A 16,444-nucleotide genomic window follows, 5' to 3' on the forward strand; every position below is an offset into this window, starting at 1 on the left:
TCTCCCCGCCTCTGTACCACTACTTTCTGTAAGTCAGTGAATATTTGTTATATAGAGTTTGTTCCATCAGCTAGTCTGGATGCTGAAACATCTGTCCATGCTGGAAAATAGAAGAGAAACGGCTAATGTGCTGGACAGTACATTCTGAACCCCTCGTAATTTTAGGACAACAAAACTAATGGAATATGTTGGTGAATGAATAAAACAACTGTCATCTTATCTTGTTTACAGACAATGATCTTTTTTCTAGATTATACATACTGACAATCTTTTTCAGACAGGATAAAACCATGCTTTCTGCCATTGATCAACCACATTTAATGAATTTGCATTTATTAAAGTTCTGGTATTGTAGCTCTCACTGATTTAGCATTCATGCATATGGAAGCACTTGCAGTGTCAGGTCATCCATCACTTGCTTTAATTTCAATTTTAGAAGTAGTTGTCTTCACTAACTGGCCCAGGATGCATTCAAGAGCACTTACCATTCTAAGATATTTGCAGCATTAAAAAACATAACCAGTGCCCTGTGTTCACAATTTAACATTGTCCCTCAACAGACCTGTAATTTCAGCTGCCAGCCACTGTGGGGACATCAGAAAAAGAAAAGGTTGGGGGCTTTTTGCAAACTGAAAAAAATAATAAAAATTGTCAGGACCATACCATGAGTAGAGAGCTGCATTACAGAATTTTTCTGTAAACCCACACAGGTTTTTGTCTTTGACAAAGTGATATAACTTTGCACCCACAGCTGTGGTGTACTATTGTTTATTATGTGACTTATTACATTAAGGTTTACATGGAAGGACATATAACAAGACTTTTACAAGAATTAACTGCTGACTGTACATCAGCCAGGGTTTATCAGTTTTTAAAGGCAGAACTTCAGACAACTTTTTATTTGACTAGAGTGAAAACATAAAAAGGTTATTCAAATCATTGACTGTGATATGAATATCTAGTCGGCCATTACACCAAAACCGATATTCTCTATGTCCCTGTATGCATCTGTGCATGTGTTTGCACATGTGTCAGTGTGTAAGGCTATGTGGATAACGAACCATGAGGGTAGTCCCAGCTGCTGTACTCTGGAGGGAGAATGAGAGAACAGGAAGTGGGTACAGGAGTCACGTTTCCCTCGGTGAAGAAAGGTATGGTGGCCCCGGTGGACAAACAGAACAGTGGAGCGGACGCATCGTGCCGTCTGCGGGCGGGAGGCAGGGCTGCACCTGGTGCGTGGCTGAAAGCGCTAGGGGACATGGTGACCGGCTGACCTGAAGGATCCTGCTGAGAGTGACTCTTGGTCGGAATCTCCTCGCTGGCCATGGCCCCTGCACACAACCCCTCCTCTGGCTCCTCCTCCGCCGGTGGGGCACTGGGTGTCACCCCTGCAGCGCTGGGTGCGATGGTTGCAGCGCAGTGGTCTGGACTGGAAGGGATGGGCCTCGATGGAGACAAGTTCACAGCAATGTTCCCAATGTAGATGGGCAGAGTGACGACGGCGTCTGGAGATTTTAGGGACACCTGTAATACAAACAAGATTTATGAAGGGAGCATGTACCTAAATTAGACATTTCTGTTGCATTTATTGTTTGGGCTCATTATAATGAAAGAATTCATTTTTAAACTAGGAATTTATTAGTGTTTATTTTGGGTGATAAAAAATGGGTAAAAATCTGAATAAAAACTCACTGATCATTTATTGTATTTTTACATTTACATTTCTTTCTAAATTTTTTCCTCATTTCACATTACCAGAAGTTTTGTGAATGAAGTGTAGACTTTCTGCTTTAATTTAAGGGTTTTAACAAAAATATCCCATTAACTGTTTAGGAATTACAGCCAGTTTTATACATAGTCCCTCTTTTTCAGAGGCTCAAAAGTAATCGGAAAAACTAACATAACTATAAATTTAAGAATTATATTTAATTCTTGGATGAAAATCCTCTGCAGAGTTTCCTCCCTCGAGGTGCTTTGCCAGGCCTTTACTGCAGCTGCCTTCATTTGCTGCTTGTTTGTGTTTGGTGCTTTTCTCTCTGCCCTCAGTTTTGTCTTCAGGAAGTGAAAAGCATGCTCAGAGGTCAGGTGACTAACTTGGCCATTGAAGAATATTCCATTTTTTTGCCTTGAGAAGATCTTGGGTTTCTTGCACTGTGGGTTTTGGGTGATCCACCTGTACTGTGAAGCAGTGTCCCATCAGATTTGCAGCATTCAGCTGAATCTGAGCAGACAGTATAGACCTCTACACTTCAGAATTCAACCTGCTATTTTTATCAGCTGTCACATCATCAATAAACACCACTGACCCATTTCCGTTGGCAGCCATTCATGCCCATGAATAACACTGCCTCCACCATGACTGACGGATGATGTGGTTGCTTTGGATCATGAGCCGTTCCTTTCCTTCTCCATACTCTTCTCTTCCCATCATTCTGGTACTAAACTGGCCTTTGTGTCCTTGAGTGTTACCAGTGGTTTGCACCTTGTGGTAAACCCTCTGTATTTACATTCATGAAGGCGTCTCTTGATTGTAGACAGTGATAGGCCTGACTCCTGGAGAGTGTTCGTGTTCTTCACCAAGGAAAGAATTCTGTTTTCATCCACTTTAGTTGTCTTCTGTGGTCTTCCAGGACTTTTGGTGTTGCTGAGCTCACCAGTGCTTTCCTTCTTTTTAAGAATGTACCATATTGTTGATTTGGCCACTCCTGAAATTTCTGCAATCTGTCTGACAGACTGTTTGTTTTGTTTTTTCAGCTTAATGATGGCCTCCTTCATTTGCCTCGACACCTCTTTGGACCGCATATCATGAACAGCTACCAAATGCAAATTCAATACTTGGCATCAACTCCAGACCTTTTGTCTGCTTTATTTGTCATGAAATAATGAGGAAACAGGCCATACCTGGACATGAAAGTGTTTATAATGAGATAATGAGTGTTTGTCATTAATAATTCACTGGTTTCAATCCAGAGGCATGAATTACATTAAACAATGATATTACTCATCAGCGTGTCAAGATCTGGTTTGTCAAAAAAAAAAACAGAAGTAGCTGAAAATGTACACTGCTTCATGCATATCTCCAGTACCATTTACAGTGTTTACACCACTTTATACTGGTGTAGAAACCCGCGGGAACAAAAAACATAAACACTACAGTGTTATCCTTAAGGTACACTCCGCTATTTAAGGGATAATACAACAAAAGATTAGGAACTTTGGAAATTCAGAAGATAAGTGTGTCTAATAATGTGTAATATTAATACTATAAATCAGTAACTATAGTCTAGGTAGTGTTAACCTAAAATGCTGCCATCAACCTAAAATAAACACACACACACACACACACACTGACCTGAATGAAATAGTCAATGTCAATGAGGCTGCAGCCAGCTAGTGCTGACTGAGGAAGAGGAGGGACAATGATCTGTTCCCTCCACTCTGCGTGTTTTCCTGCTTTCACTCCGGCCCCCTCCACCTCCGCAATGGGCCGCAGGTCGAACAAAGGCCGCTTGGTCTTATAGGTCACTTTCTGGTGTGAAAAAACGTAGACATTAAAAGATATGATGGTAACTTCAAAGCACTTATCCCACCTCTAGCTTATCGCAGGTAAAACTGTTCCTTTGAAATGGATCAAGAAAACCTCCCTACCGAACAGAGATTATATGTGCACACACATGAAAGGATTAGTTCTATAAATGATTATGTTTGAAGCTCCCGAGACCCAGCAGAGATTTATAATACATCGCTGAGAGGTTCATTCCTACTAAAATGGAAATTTCCAGGGGCCAATGCACACTGGCTGTGCCCATGATAATGGTATTTGGGATAGGGCAAAGACTATGAAAACACATATCTGTCAATTGGAGAGATGGGCTAATGTTTACAGTCTTTTTTAGGTGTTGTGTTTCTCATCTTCACTTTTCTAATTTTGATTGTATTCAAGAATCCAGTGTCTACCTGTATGAGACTGGCCAGTACACATCCCGTGTCCTTCCCAGACTTGTTGTGGATCTCAGTAGCTAACTTGATGACCTGACCAGGGATATAACCCCTCAGGTCACTGCGAGCTTTCAGCATCAGGGTCCCCGTCTTCACCAGGAGGTAGCTGAATTTCTTAGTGGTCACAGCATAACTTGAATGCTGCAGAGACAGAATTGCAGGATAAATGTTTGTTTGTGCATTGTTAGTAATTAAGGAGCCTCATTAGCTGATGCTGTGCTGATAATCTATTCCTGCTAAACTCCAGAGTATTAGCAAACTGACAGCCGTGACGGGAAGAGAGTGAATGGTAAGTAAGTAATGCAGTGGAGTAAAGAAGATAATGAATGAGATCTCGCTCTGCCATGAAATCAAATAAGCCTCAACCAAGACAAATGTTTATTGAATCAAGAGTCACATCAGAGCTTTTCAAAGTACCCTCTTCTTCTTCTTATGTCTCTAGATTATAAAAATTTTTTTCCCAATCCAGTCCCAGGTTTACTCAGCAACAACAGAAAAGCAAGATTTAAGTTTGTAACGGAATAAAATGAGTATCGAGGTGATGAACAAGTATGCAGATTTCTGCACCGAACACTTACTTCAATGTCAGGCACCTCATTGAGGTTTAGCAGGTTGAGTAGGTAGAAGGGCCTCTGGGCTTTGTAGTCCTTAGAGAAGCGGGGCGTGTCGATGGCTGCCTTTACACGGTAAGCAATCTTCCCAAATGGTCCCTCAAAGGAAGTTGGGGCAGCAACTGAAGAGAAGATTGGGAAGAGAACAATACAGACATTACTATGACACAGAGGACAGTTACTGACATCTCTGGTGAAGTTAAACATGACCAACACAGACACGGTTTTAACAGAAAATAATGCAATGCATGCAGAAGCAGAGAGATGTAGGGAGCCTTTCAGACTGATTCCTGCACATCTCGTTCAGAATGGAAAAACTAAAGCAAGGGACACTGAAGAGGAGGAAACAGGAAGGGAAAGGACTGGAGGGCAGGAAATTAAAGAAGAGTGAGAAAAAAAAAAATCACTATTTGGGGAGAAAGCAGACAGCCAGAATGAAAGAGATGTTCAGAGCCAGGGGAGAAGGAAAAAAAACACCACAACTGACTCAAAACCTCCTCTGATATTGTGATCCGTGCAAACAATCTGCATAGAAATAACCAAACAGGATGTATAAAAAGGAGATTAATGTCTTGTCAAAATAAAATTCAAGCCACTCTGTGGCACTGTTCCTTTTTTCCCCTGATTTTCATTCAAATGTTAATGTCAGTTCGGCTGGTGGCTGCTCCAGGGACGCATCTGCCTCTGCTGTCAATAAGAATTAACCAGGAAAGGTGGGATGTTGTTGTTCTGCTGAAGACAGCTTGGCAGCAGAAACAGAGTGGAAGACGGACTGACAGAGGACAAACTGAAGCACCAGGCTGACTTTCCGTGGAGACACACCCGACTGAGCCGCTGGTGGCTGGTGAAAGTGGCTGAGGATTGTGTAGCCTGACTCCTCTGAGCTCAGACAAAGACTTTCCTCGGACTATTTGAGCTGTTATTGTACTTCGAGATGCTAACTTCATTTCAAGAGGCAGCCCCTAACATTTCCTTTTCAGGAACGACCTGTGTTCCTAGGAACCTAGTGAGCACTTGTTGGTCTGCAGATCGAGAGATGTCTGGACACCTACGATAAACTGGGCTAAAATTGTTTTATAAGTGAAAGTCAATCCTCTGGGACGATGTATCCTATTGGCTTTGGTGAACACTTTCCTGTAATGCCACCATGAGGTTCACAATTGTTCACATTTCATTTGTTGCCATCACCAGGCCAAATTTCAATACTGTGGTTTAAGACTAAACAACTGCAAAGCAAGTACTAATCTTCACCTTTGACCTGAAGATCATCAAAACATTGTTTTCTGGGAAACTGAGACCAAGATAGTCGGAGTATCCTTTTTCTCAAATGATGTTTAAATTACACACGTAGTAGCATTAAAATTGAAAATCTGAATTTAGACTTCTCAGCTGTACAGATCAAGCAGACATTTTATCTGCTAAGTAAGGAAGTAAACTGTTAGTGAGAGAGAAATCTGTTTGGTGGTAACACTTTATTTGGTTTCAGTGGTCTGGTTTGTCAGGGCAAGCAGCACACATTTCACACCAACAGTAGTTTGTCTGACATTATGCTGCATGGTTTGGGTATAGCAGCTAATAACATACCCACATCCAAAACCCTTCTCACAGCTCATGTGTTCAAGCTGTATCATAGTTGACGTTTTCATTTCAGAAATAAACAAGTGAAATAGGAGGATATTTGGGGACTTTAAGGCTGTCTTTGTCTTCTGCAATGGAATCAGATAATCAGCTGCTCACTGGTTATTCAGTTTATTTGTATAGAAACAAGTATGCTTACATTATATGCAAGGGCTCATCTACAAAGGATAAACGTTTAAAGCACTCTATTAAAGTGTATCGCTTTATCATCTCTTTTGTTCTTCCCTCTTCCCTTCCTGAACTTGTATCCCATGTCCCTTTGGAATGAGGCCATCCACCATTTCATCTAACCTCATTTCTTCCTCGAAGTGTCCTTGTATTGAGTTTCTCTCAGCCTACGTCTTCCTCATCTCTATGAATATCTTTATTCCCTCAGTGAGAAGTGATTAAGGCCACAACAACGATGTCTTGACTCCAGATTACTGAGCTGGGCTTGTCAGAATTCTCTCTTAGTCCTTTGCTGTACAGCTTTGTTAAAAAAAAAAAAAAAAAAAAAAAAAAAAATCACTGACAGTACAGCAGGATGACCAACTACCCTCTGAACCACACCATGCCCACCACTGTTCAAACCAGTTTTATGGAAGAAATATGTAAAACTAAGGTACTCTGCATTTTACAATTTTATCCAAATTACTAAATTGTATTATGCGGCCTCAGCTGGTATTTAATGCTTTTAAACTGACTTTTATTTACAAAACAAACTGACATGATCACAGATATACAAATACCAAACTGCTTGCTAATATTCTGTGGCTGTCGGTTATTCTAGCTTATTCCTAATTGTTGCATTTCTTTTTTTTTTTGGACAAATAGAGCCTTAGTTGGCAGTTTATTAGGTACAACTTGCTAAAACCAATGCGGTCTAATACAAAAGTCCTTTTATAATGTTGAGTTTACATTAAAACTATACTGTCGAGGTGCTGATTTAACACTGGGGTTGTCTTTATCAATGAGGGGAGGCTTAATATCATATACTTTTATAGCAGGGCTGTTGTGTTAGGTTGCATTAGTTCTAGCTATGTTTACCTACAGTACATATGTTAGTGACACAGTCTTTTCCTGAAACACCCTTTTTTCAGTTCTCACTTTTTTCAGTGCTTGCAAGCCAAGCTGCCATGCAGGCACTGGCCTGTAAATCAGGGGATGACTGGGTTCCACCGTCTTGCTCAAGGACACTTAGACATGGATTTAGGAGCTGATCATATATACACCAATGCAGAGATATTTAAATGACCTACTTTACCTCCCATAGCTGTGTTAGTTGTTTTTTTCAGTATTTGTGATGGGATTTTGTGAATTATTCACTCTTTACCCCCTTTAAAAAAAACTTTGAACCATTACTGTCAATGCAAACACTATGACACACATTTAAACAAGTTTTAAGGTCTCTATCTCTCTGTCTTTGAGTAGGAATTGCCATTACATTGCTCAGTCTTCACATGTAACCACTGGAAATGCTTCTACACTGCATATCTTGCGCATCTGACATGGTATTAAGTGTGTGTTTGGTATTGCCTTTTGGTTCTATCAATTTGATTTCAATAAAATGGAAAGTTTTTGGTGTGGATCATGATCAGGCACAGATTCTGAAGTTTTGGAGGTTTTTTTTCGGGAGGATTTCTTACATTTGTGAGACTGGGCATTTTTTCAACATTTCTTCAATTCAACTCAACTTTATTGTCAAAATACTCACATGCATAGTTTAGTCATTCCAAGAAAGTGCAACCTGTCCAAGATAGTAAGATTCTTGTTTTTATTCAATGAACTAAACTGCCTCATTGAATTTTTCGAAAATCTAGTTCATCATGATGAAAAATTAAAATCCGGTTGAGTCTCTCTACCTAAAAACTTTATCTTCTTTAAGTTTATTTTAATGATATACAAGATCATGTCAATCTGTTTGCTGTACCAGCAGGGGTCACTTGGAGACACATGATTCTCCAATGAGCCAATTATCACTATATGATAGTTAGCATTGCCTTGTGCTGATGTCTAAGGGCCTCAAAGGAGGGGAGGGCAAAGCATGGGGGCATGAAGACCAATTAAACAGTGACTGCACAACAGGCGACAGAACTATAAATAACCCAAACCACCCTGTGCTTCAGCCCATGAGAGACAAACACTGTACTGTGTGTGCCCTCACAGGTGCCAAGTCTGTTCAGCTGATCTTTGTGTTACTTGAACGGTTGTGGTTTTGTAGTGTATTGTCAGCCCTCATGAGATTTTTATTTGGGCACGTTAAGAATATCTTTGTGAACAAGTGGCATGTGGAATAAGGACCCATTATTATGTTGAGGAATCACAACTTGCATGTTCCTCCCAATTATTATATTTATAATTATCATAATTATTATTATAAGTTATTATTATAACTGCATTATAATGTAACGACTGTTCACACATTTCCAGTATCACATATCTGCCTGTCTGCATTGCATCGGAGACAAAGGGCATAGAGCGAAATACTTTGTAGGTGAACATACCAGAAAACTCCCACGTTATCACTCTCTCATGCTCCTTTTGCTGACGTCATGCAGACTTCTGATAAAGCAGGTCCATAAGAAAACAATTACGGGAACTGAGGGCGTTCCCCTGTCATGGAGGAATAAGCAGTTACACTCACCTGGAATGAGAAACTGGAAAGGGAAACTGTGTTCGCCCGCCACCAGAGTTCCTGTAAAAGAGGAAGGTGAATCAACAACACAGTATACACAGATTGAAAAGATAGGAAAAATCCAAATGTCATTTATGGTTGCACATATAGTGATAATTCATAGGGTATGTTTGCGTATAATCACATTTATTAGAAGACATACGCCTTAGTAAACATTAGATATCCAGGTGAGGCACTGTGCCTGTGGGGCTCACCTACTTCCCCACTGGGGTGGAGTTTCTGAGAAAAACAGGCTTTGTTGTTCAAAGACAGCTGAGCCAAGACTGTGGTAGCGAATCAAACTAGCAACTGAAACCAATCAGCCAGCGTCACAGGAAGTGATAAACTGTTGGTTTTGTGATGGCCAACACATGTAGCTGGCAAAGTTGGAACTTTTCTCAGCAAAGTTAATCAGTGATTTACAAGAACAGTGAGGCCAGCAGTGACTGATCCTAGACTGAGTGCAGTCCTCTACTCTGTTACAATACGGGTCAGCCTGGCTTTATTCTACATTTCTTATTGTCAACAAATACCACGAAAGAAACAAAAATCAAAAACCCGTCTACCCTGTCTGTGGCTATCAGGCCCAAGCCCATTGGATCCTACCAAAGACATACATTTTTAATAACAGGTCACAAATATCTAACTTAATTTTTTTTTAATTGCTCAGTAGCTTCAGAAAACAGCACTGTAGTTTTAAAGAAAACTAGAAAATGTCAGTTTGTTTTCAGCTGCGGAAAAATAAACATTTGGTGCTTTAGGGAGTATTTACAGCAGCAGGACAGTGTATGTGGGATTGAATAAAAATAAACTACAGTGCTCATGTTGACTGTAATGAAAGAAAAATGTACCCAGTGAAACAGAGTGGCTAGTTGGTGTGTTTTCAATAGTTTTTCAACAATAATGGAGCTCTATGGCACAGAGGAATTACATATATCAGGCTTTGGATACACACACAGTACTTGTTAGTATGACCAACTCATTGTTAGTTTTGGTGCAACAATATCAGTCTTTATGATGTTATCAGACAACAGAGAGTAAACTGGAGCAGATTTCCAGAAACATATGTGGCATTCTGAGGAAATTAACAGGAAGTACTGTGACTGTGATGAAGAGGTGTTTTGAACTAAAACATACGTAAACCTAAGTACATTTTCTCAGAATAAATATTTGTATTTGTGAAAAAGAAGCTCTTTTATCTCAGTTGTTCACACACAGTCTGGTTATTATATTGTCTGCAGTGCTCAGATAGGATACCAGCTGGCTGCAGTACTCTGCCCAGAAAGAAATTTTACAACTTCGTGTTTTCTATATTTACTTGAAAATTAGATCCCAGTTGCTGCAGTGGGCTTTATAAACACAAAACTCTAATTTCACATAGTTCTCAGAGCCACACATATCTTAACTGATATCTTATCTGGTACATGCATTTACTGCATGCACCTGTCTATATAACTGTATGTTACACTAAAAATTAGGTCTTAGAAATGATCACAGGACCTCGGAAATGTCATCCTTTCATCACACAGCTTCCATAAGAACAATATTTATAACAAGTCATTAATTAAATTCATTACACATACGGTAGCTCTGTAATTGCAATTAGCAAGTCATTCTAACTTTGATTCTTGCTGCATCGATCACGTACTGTACCGAAACTTTTTCATACTTGTTTACTTCACAAGGTCAGGTAAATTGATCACAAGAGCGTAAGGCACCAATAAGGGCCTTTCCATCACTGTCACACTGAGCGCACCTTGAGCAAGCCAGGTTATTCATTCTCCAGATGAGCTGACAGCCCAATTAAATTCTTCCAGAAAGCAACATGTCTCACCTCATTGGGGACAGGCACAACCTTTTCCGTTGGTCTCAGTTTCCTGAGGGGAAGCGCTCAGCCTGTGTGTGTGTGTGTGTGTGTGTGTGTGTGTGTGTGTGTGTGTGTGTGTGTACATTTGCATCATGTTTACTTCTAGAGGAAGCAGTCATGCTCTGAGATTCAGCACCGTGCAAGTGCAACAGCCACTGCACAGTATACACTCAACTGTAGAGAGCTAAGCTAAGTGGGCTCCAAAATAACAGGTACAGAGAGAAAACCTATTCAAAAACATGATGAAGGAAAACAATTAAAAAAGAGTCAGATTAGATCATATATTTTATAGACCAAGCTGTTAGAAATTTTCAACCTGAGTATACTAACACTAACCCTACTGGAGTATCCACCTAACCCAATAACAATCACAGACTATTCAGACCAATTCTACCGACAGCAATAATGGCTACAAAGAAGATGTTTTAGTACACCAGAGGGACCGGGCAAAAAATATCAGTAATCTACTAACTAAAGCGAAAAACACAACAGTCCAGTTTTAAAAAACAAAAAGTTAAAACTGAACTTAATAAAATAAACTAAAAAATATACTTCCAAGAAATATGGTGCAGATAGTCATGGACCCAGGATGATAACTTTGATAATAATAACATTGATGATCATTTGACTTAATTTGGCGCCCCCCTTAAGACAAAAGGTCCACTTCTCTAACACAGGTCATGATATCTGGGACGCTAGCGTGGTTAAAGAGAGCTTAAGTGAAACTGGAACTTCCAGGTTCTGTTTCAGAACAAAGAAATGCTCTTTCAAAATCATATTGAAATTCATAATAATGCAAATTACTAAAATACAACATAACCTTGGTCATCACTATGCTAAGTCGTTTGTTGCATTTGTCCAGTGAAAGATGTAATTTTTGAAAAAAACGTATGCTAATATTTCAGTTTTTGAACCACTTCCCACAATCCTACACCCTCTCAGGTTAAACATCATCAGTTCTACAGTTACGATTGGCATATTATGTGCACTGCCACATTGGAAAAACTCCACGGGAAGCTGTAGTTCTATGAGTAGAGTATGAGTGAGCCACTGGGACGTTTCACCTTTTCAGAAAGACTGGTGATAGAGTCCCTTGATGAGGGATAGCGCTGAGTTAAAGAAGCGAGTGGAACAACCTGGAGGTAGTGTCTTGACTTCAGCCCTGTCAACTTTCTCTCCTTTGTTTTGTTTTTTGCCTTACGTTGTTTAAATGTAATGCAAGGTGTCATATTGTATATTAGTAGAATTAGATTTTACTTAGGATTTTGCTATGTAGCAATCACTTAATAGTGCTATTGAAAGTCTGTGCTCATAGCTTTAACTGAAAGACAATATTGCAATGGTTTTACTTCAAAATTGCAGTTCATTCAGAGGATTCATTTTTACATAGACATGTGCAGAGATGTGTGAAGTATTCAATTCAAGTCAATTCAATTTTATTTATATAGCGCCAAATCATAACAGAGGTTATCTCAGGGCACTTTTCATACAGAGCAGGTCTAGACCGTACTCTTTATAGTTATATCTACAGAGACCCAACATTCCCCCATGAACAAGCAGTTGGCAACAGCAACAAGGAAAAACTCCCTTTTAACAGGTAGAAACCTTGAACAGAACGCAGCTCATGGTGGGCGGCTGTCTGCCCTGACCGGCTGGATTGGGAGAGGGAGAGGGAGAGGGAGAGGGAGAGGGAGAGAGAGAGAGAGAGAGAGAGAGAGAGAGAGAGAGAGAGAGAGAGAGAGAGATTATCAATGAATAATGTGAAGAATGAAAACACTGGAAATTCTACAGTGGGGTCTGTCTTAGGCATAATCTAAATATAAAGCAGTCGGTTTCGAAAACCCAGCCTTCTGTTGAACCACAGTCATACTGCAGCAGTGGGAGGGAGATCCTCATTTGTCATTAACCAACAACAGTGACAGGATGAAGAGTGGACTGTGACGTCACTGGTCCTGACCGTCAAGCATCTGTGGCATACCGCATTATCAGTCAGTCACAGTGTCGCCTGCTTTGTTTGAGAGCGTGTGTGTGTGCGTGTGGTGGTGGTGGTCCTCTGTCATCCTTACTGTCTCACTCTCCCTGTGTTTCTCAGCCCCTGGGGGCAGAGCAGCCCATTTTCAGGAAGAGAATGGGATAAGGAAAAATGTCGGAGATAAAGGGGAGCAAAAAGGGAGGGTGGGAAATGAATTATTTATGTCCTGTATTTGGAGTGTGCCTGGTGTTTATCAGTATGTTCTGTGCATGCAGGTGCGTACTGAGGTGCTGAATGAGTTTTTCTATTGATTCAAACATCTCCCTTTCTTTGGCATTTTGCAGATTGGGTAAATATTTCCTTCTCATATTTATTACTACAAAGCTTTTGTACACCAGAAAATCCTAGACAGGTGTGACATCATAAATGCTTACTGTGGCTTTTTTTGAAGAAAAATACCTGCAGTTCAATGTGAATATGAATACCAAAAACCTACCTTTTTCTGAACTTTACTCTGAAAAATATAAATGAGTGAGAAACTCTTTTTTCATTCAACATAAGAAACCAAATTAAGCAAATATTAAATATTGTCTACACACAAGCAACTGTAGAAGAACTGAAATACAGCCTAAAACTGACAGTTGTTTTACTTAACTATTTGAACTAGTTGACCAATTACAAATACGATTCGTAATTGGAATACAAATCTGGCCCGAAATTCAGTGCCAGCTTTGTTACTTGTCATTTCTCTGTACGTTGTGCGGTGGGCACATTTTGGTCTGTACCAAAAAACGGTAATGTTTTATCTTCACCGCAGGTTTAACATACTGTATTTCTACTGACCTGTTGGTACCCAGCAGATAATGTATATATATATTTTCTCTAAATAGCTACATCTGTAAACAGTTAGAGCCTGTTACAGCCTGTATCCACAACAAAGTTAATACAGTAGTATGACTAACTTATTTTAGATCCTTTAAGATATCCTTCAGCACAATGACACAAAGCGATGTATGCTGTAATCCAGTGTAATTAACAATACATTATAGTTTATTCGCAAGTCAAATTTGTAGAGTAGTGTCTTGCCATGCAGGTAGGTTTGTATGTGGTGAGGTTTTCAGATGCCCCCTTCTGAAACACCTGTCTCCACTGCAGTACAACAGAGGTAAAAATCTTTTGTGGTACTCAAAGTATGAAACATGTCTCTCTGTGAATTCACTGTCGACAGTTTTCAACTTTTTTCTTTGGTAGAAATTAGTTTATAATAGTAGTTTTGTAGTATTTTCCAATGGTGGAAGACCTATTCTAATCCTTTACCTTGGTGCAAGTGGCAACACTACAGTAGAAAAATGAAGTTATGTGAATATTCTATTTTACTATAGTATCTTTCAAGTTATTTGGATGACATACATTTTTTGTTTGTATAAAAATGAGAATCCCAGCGAAAATTCAAAATTCAATCTATGTCCTGGTTTCAACCCATTCATTCTGTGCAGCAGGTGTTAGATCTGGGAGAATTTCATTTACATTATTAAATTATTACAACTGATGCATTAACAGGCAGTATTTTAATGTTGTAGCTGATCAAGAGGAAGATATTTTTTAACTACTTTACATACTGTTAATATAATAATGCATAATATTTTGTATGTAAATATATAATATGCAAGTTACCTAGTAAATATGGCTCTCGTAAATGTAGTGGAGTATAAAATACAATATTTAAGTCTGAAATGTAATACGGTAGAAGTATAAAGTAGCATACATTAGAAATAAGTACAAGCACCTCAACTTTCTACTGAAGTACAGTTCTTGAGTTAATGTACTTTCCAGCAGTACTTTATATAGTATGTAGTATGTAGACTGATGTGTATACCACATGTTGAAAAACACAGTCCCGATAGTTAAATATTGAACTGCTTTGTGGTGTTTTAACCAGTGTGGATTACATGCTCTAATGACTGCACTTAAAGACCATAGTACGATTTGCATTTACAACAGATTTCACGCATGCATAGCACATTTCACCTTCTGGCTGTGGCCGGTATCGGCAACACATACAAAAGATGGAAGATCACGCTCACAAAACAAAGTCCCGTAAGCTCTTGTTTCCGCAGGCGAGCATGGCCTCAGAGCTACAGGGCAGGATGGTACCAGAGACTGCTAAATAATAAACCTGTTCTCTGGTGGAGCATGTCCTACCTTCTCATCAGACACTGCTGGACACTGATTACCACGTCTTACCTCAGAAAGGTAGAGCGCGGAGAGGGAGGCTGGAGCATCCCTACAGGTGTTTGTTACTCTGGATGATTGAGGCTTGTATCTCCTCACTACAAGGCTGAAAAAACTTGCTACTGCCATTGTAAGATTAAACCTGAAAGGCACAAGCCTTCGGTCATGTCACACAGTGTTGTCTTGACAGCGATGTTGTACTTCTGACATTTAAGTTCTCTCATTTGAGGAGAGATAAATCATTTTGTTTGTTGTATATGCAGGAGAATCTGCAGTCACATACAGATGACAGTGTTGTGCCATTAAAAGGACCATGCCAGTGTTTTTGCATGTTTAAACTGTTAAGTTTTCCTTAACTTCCAGGCATTAGTTTCCATTCACTGTGGTACAGATGAGATAGATTATCTAGTACGTTGAAAGAATTCAGGTTTTTTTCATTATTTGCATAAATAAACATGTTCCTGTAAAGTAGGAAAAGAGAATGCTATTGAAAATTGTATATGCACCAAATGGGCAAAGATCAGGCTTAATTTACAACCATCAGAAACACTAAAAACAAAGTCACCAGGCTTTTACTGTCATCACCTTTATCAGCAACAGACAACGTGCTGTTGAAGTACTGCTCCTCCAGAATCCATGAGGTGTCGTTCATTTTGTTGGAGATCCCACATGAGCCCTGACAGTTCACTTTGATGGCTGCGAGAAGGGGAGAGAAAAAAAAAGATTCAGTGTAGTGTCTGAACTTTACATGTTTGCCGCTATTTTCACTGCAGGATTACTAAGAAATTTCCAACATGCCCATTAAAAAATACAGGGGACTACAAACAAAAATTATATTCATTATTGATTAATCTGCCAATTATTGTCTTGATTAATCAGTTAACTGTTTAGTCTATTTCTATTTTCTGTGCATGCTTGCACAAATGAATCAGATTATGGTGTGTGAAACTTGTGACTTGTCCTCTTTTGTTTTATAATTAAAGTAGCATTAAAAATCTACTTCAGGACAAAGAACAGCATTAAACCAAAAATACTGCCAAACAGTCACTTATTTTATTTGGGAAAGGAAACAAAGAGTCTATGGCGACGCTAGCGGCTCAGTGAGGCTGACATGGTGACATAGCACAAACATACATACATGTGAACAGAGCAGCTTGGTCCCACGTAGTTTGGGCACCATAGTGTGACAAATACAGACCAGCAGCAGCACAATAACCACTGATTAGCATGAGAATGACTCACAACCAGGGACATCTTAAAAAATCATTATGGGCCTCTGCTACTGAAATTTGCATTCTGCTGCAGAGGTAAATAATCTGTCAGAAGAGGATGTGAATGGTTTCTGTCAACAGATGGAGGAGAGTAGGAGGAACTTTACCGAGGAGCAGCTGAGAAACTTAATAGGTTACTGTGAATAAAGACCTGGATACTTCAGGTTTGAACGGTTTGGACTGCATCACTGATTGTGCTTC

At 39.5% G+C, this 16,444-nt stretch overlaps 1 protein-coding gene across 1 annotated transcript in view; it reads right to left on the bottom strand.

The window, feature by feature from the left end:
* The window catches only part of arrdc1b (arrestin domain containing 1b), a 37,686-nt gene that overhangs the window by 3,037 nt on the left and 18,205 nt on the right, over positions 1-16,444 (bottom strand). Inside the window, exons 2-7 of the mRNA XM_040158304.1 lie at positions 15,558-15,668; positions 8,872-8,922; positions 4,578-4,732; positions 3,958-4,140; positions 3,353-3,529; positions 1,062-1,524 (exon numbers count right to left, since the gene is read on the bottom strand). Coding sequence (XP_040014238.1) covers positions 1,062-1,524; positions 3,353-3,529; positions 3,958-4,140; positions 4,578-4,732; positions 8,872-8,922; positions 15,558-15,668 — 1,140 coding nt within the window. The remainder of the gene's footprint in view (positions 1-1,061; positions 1,525-3,352; positions 3,530-3,957; positions 4,141-4,577; positions 4,733-8,871; positions 8,923-15,557; positions 15,669-16,444) is intronic.

The sequence above is a fragment of the Xiphias gladius genome, chromosome 20 (assembly GCF_016859285.1).
Source record: "Xiphias gladius isolate SHS-SW01 ecotype Sanya breed wild chromosome 20, ASM1685928v1, whole genome shotgun sequence".
In the NCBI taxonomy this organism is placed as follows: Eukaryota; Metazoa; Chordata; class Actinopteri; order Istiophoriformes; family Xiphiidae; genus Xiphias; species Xiphias gladius.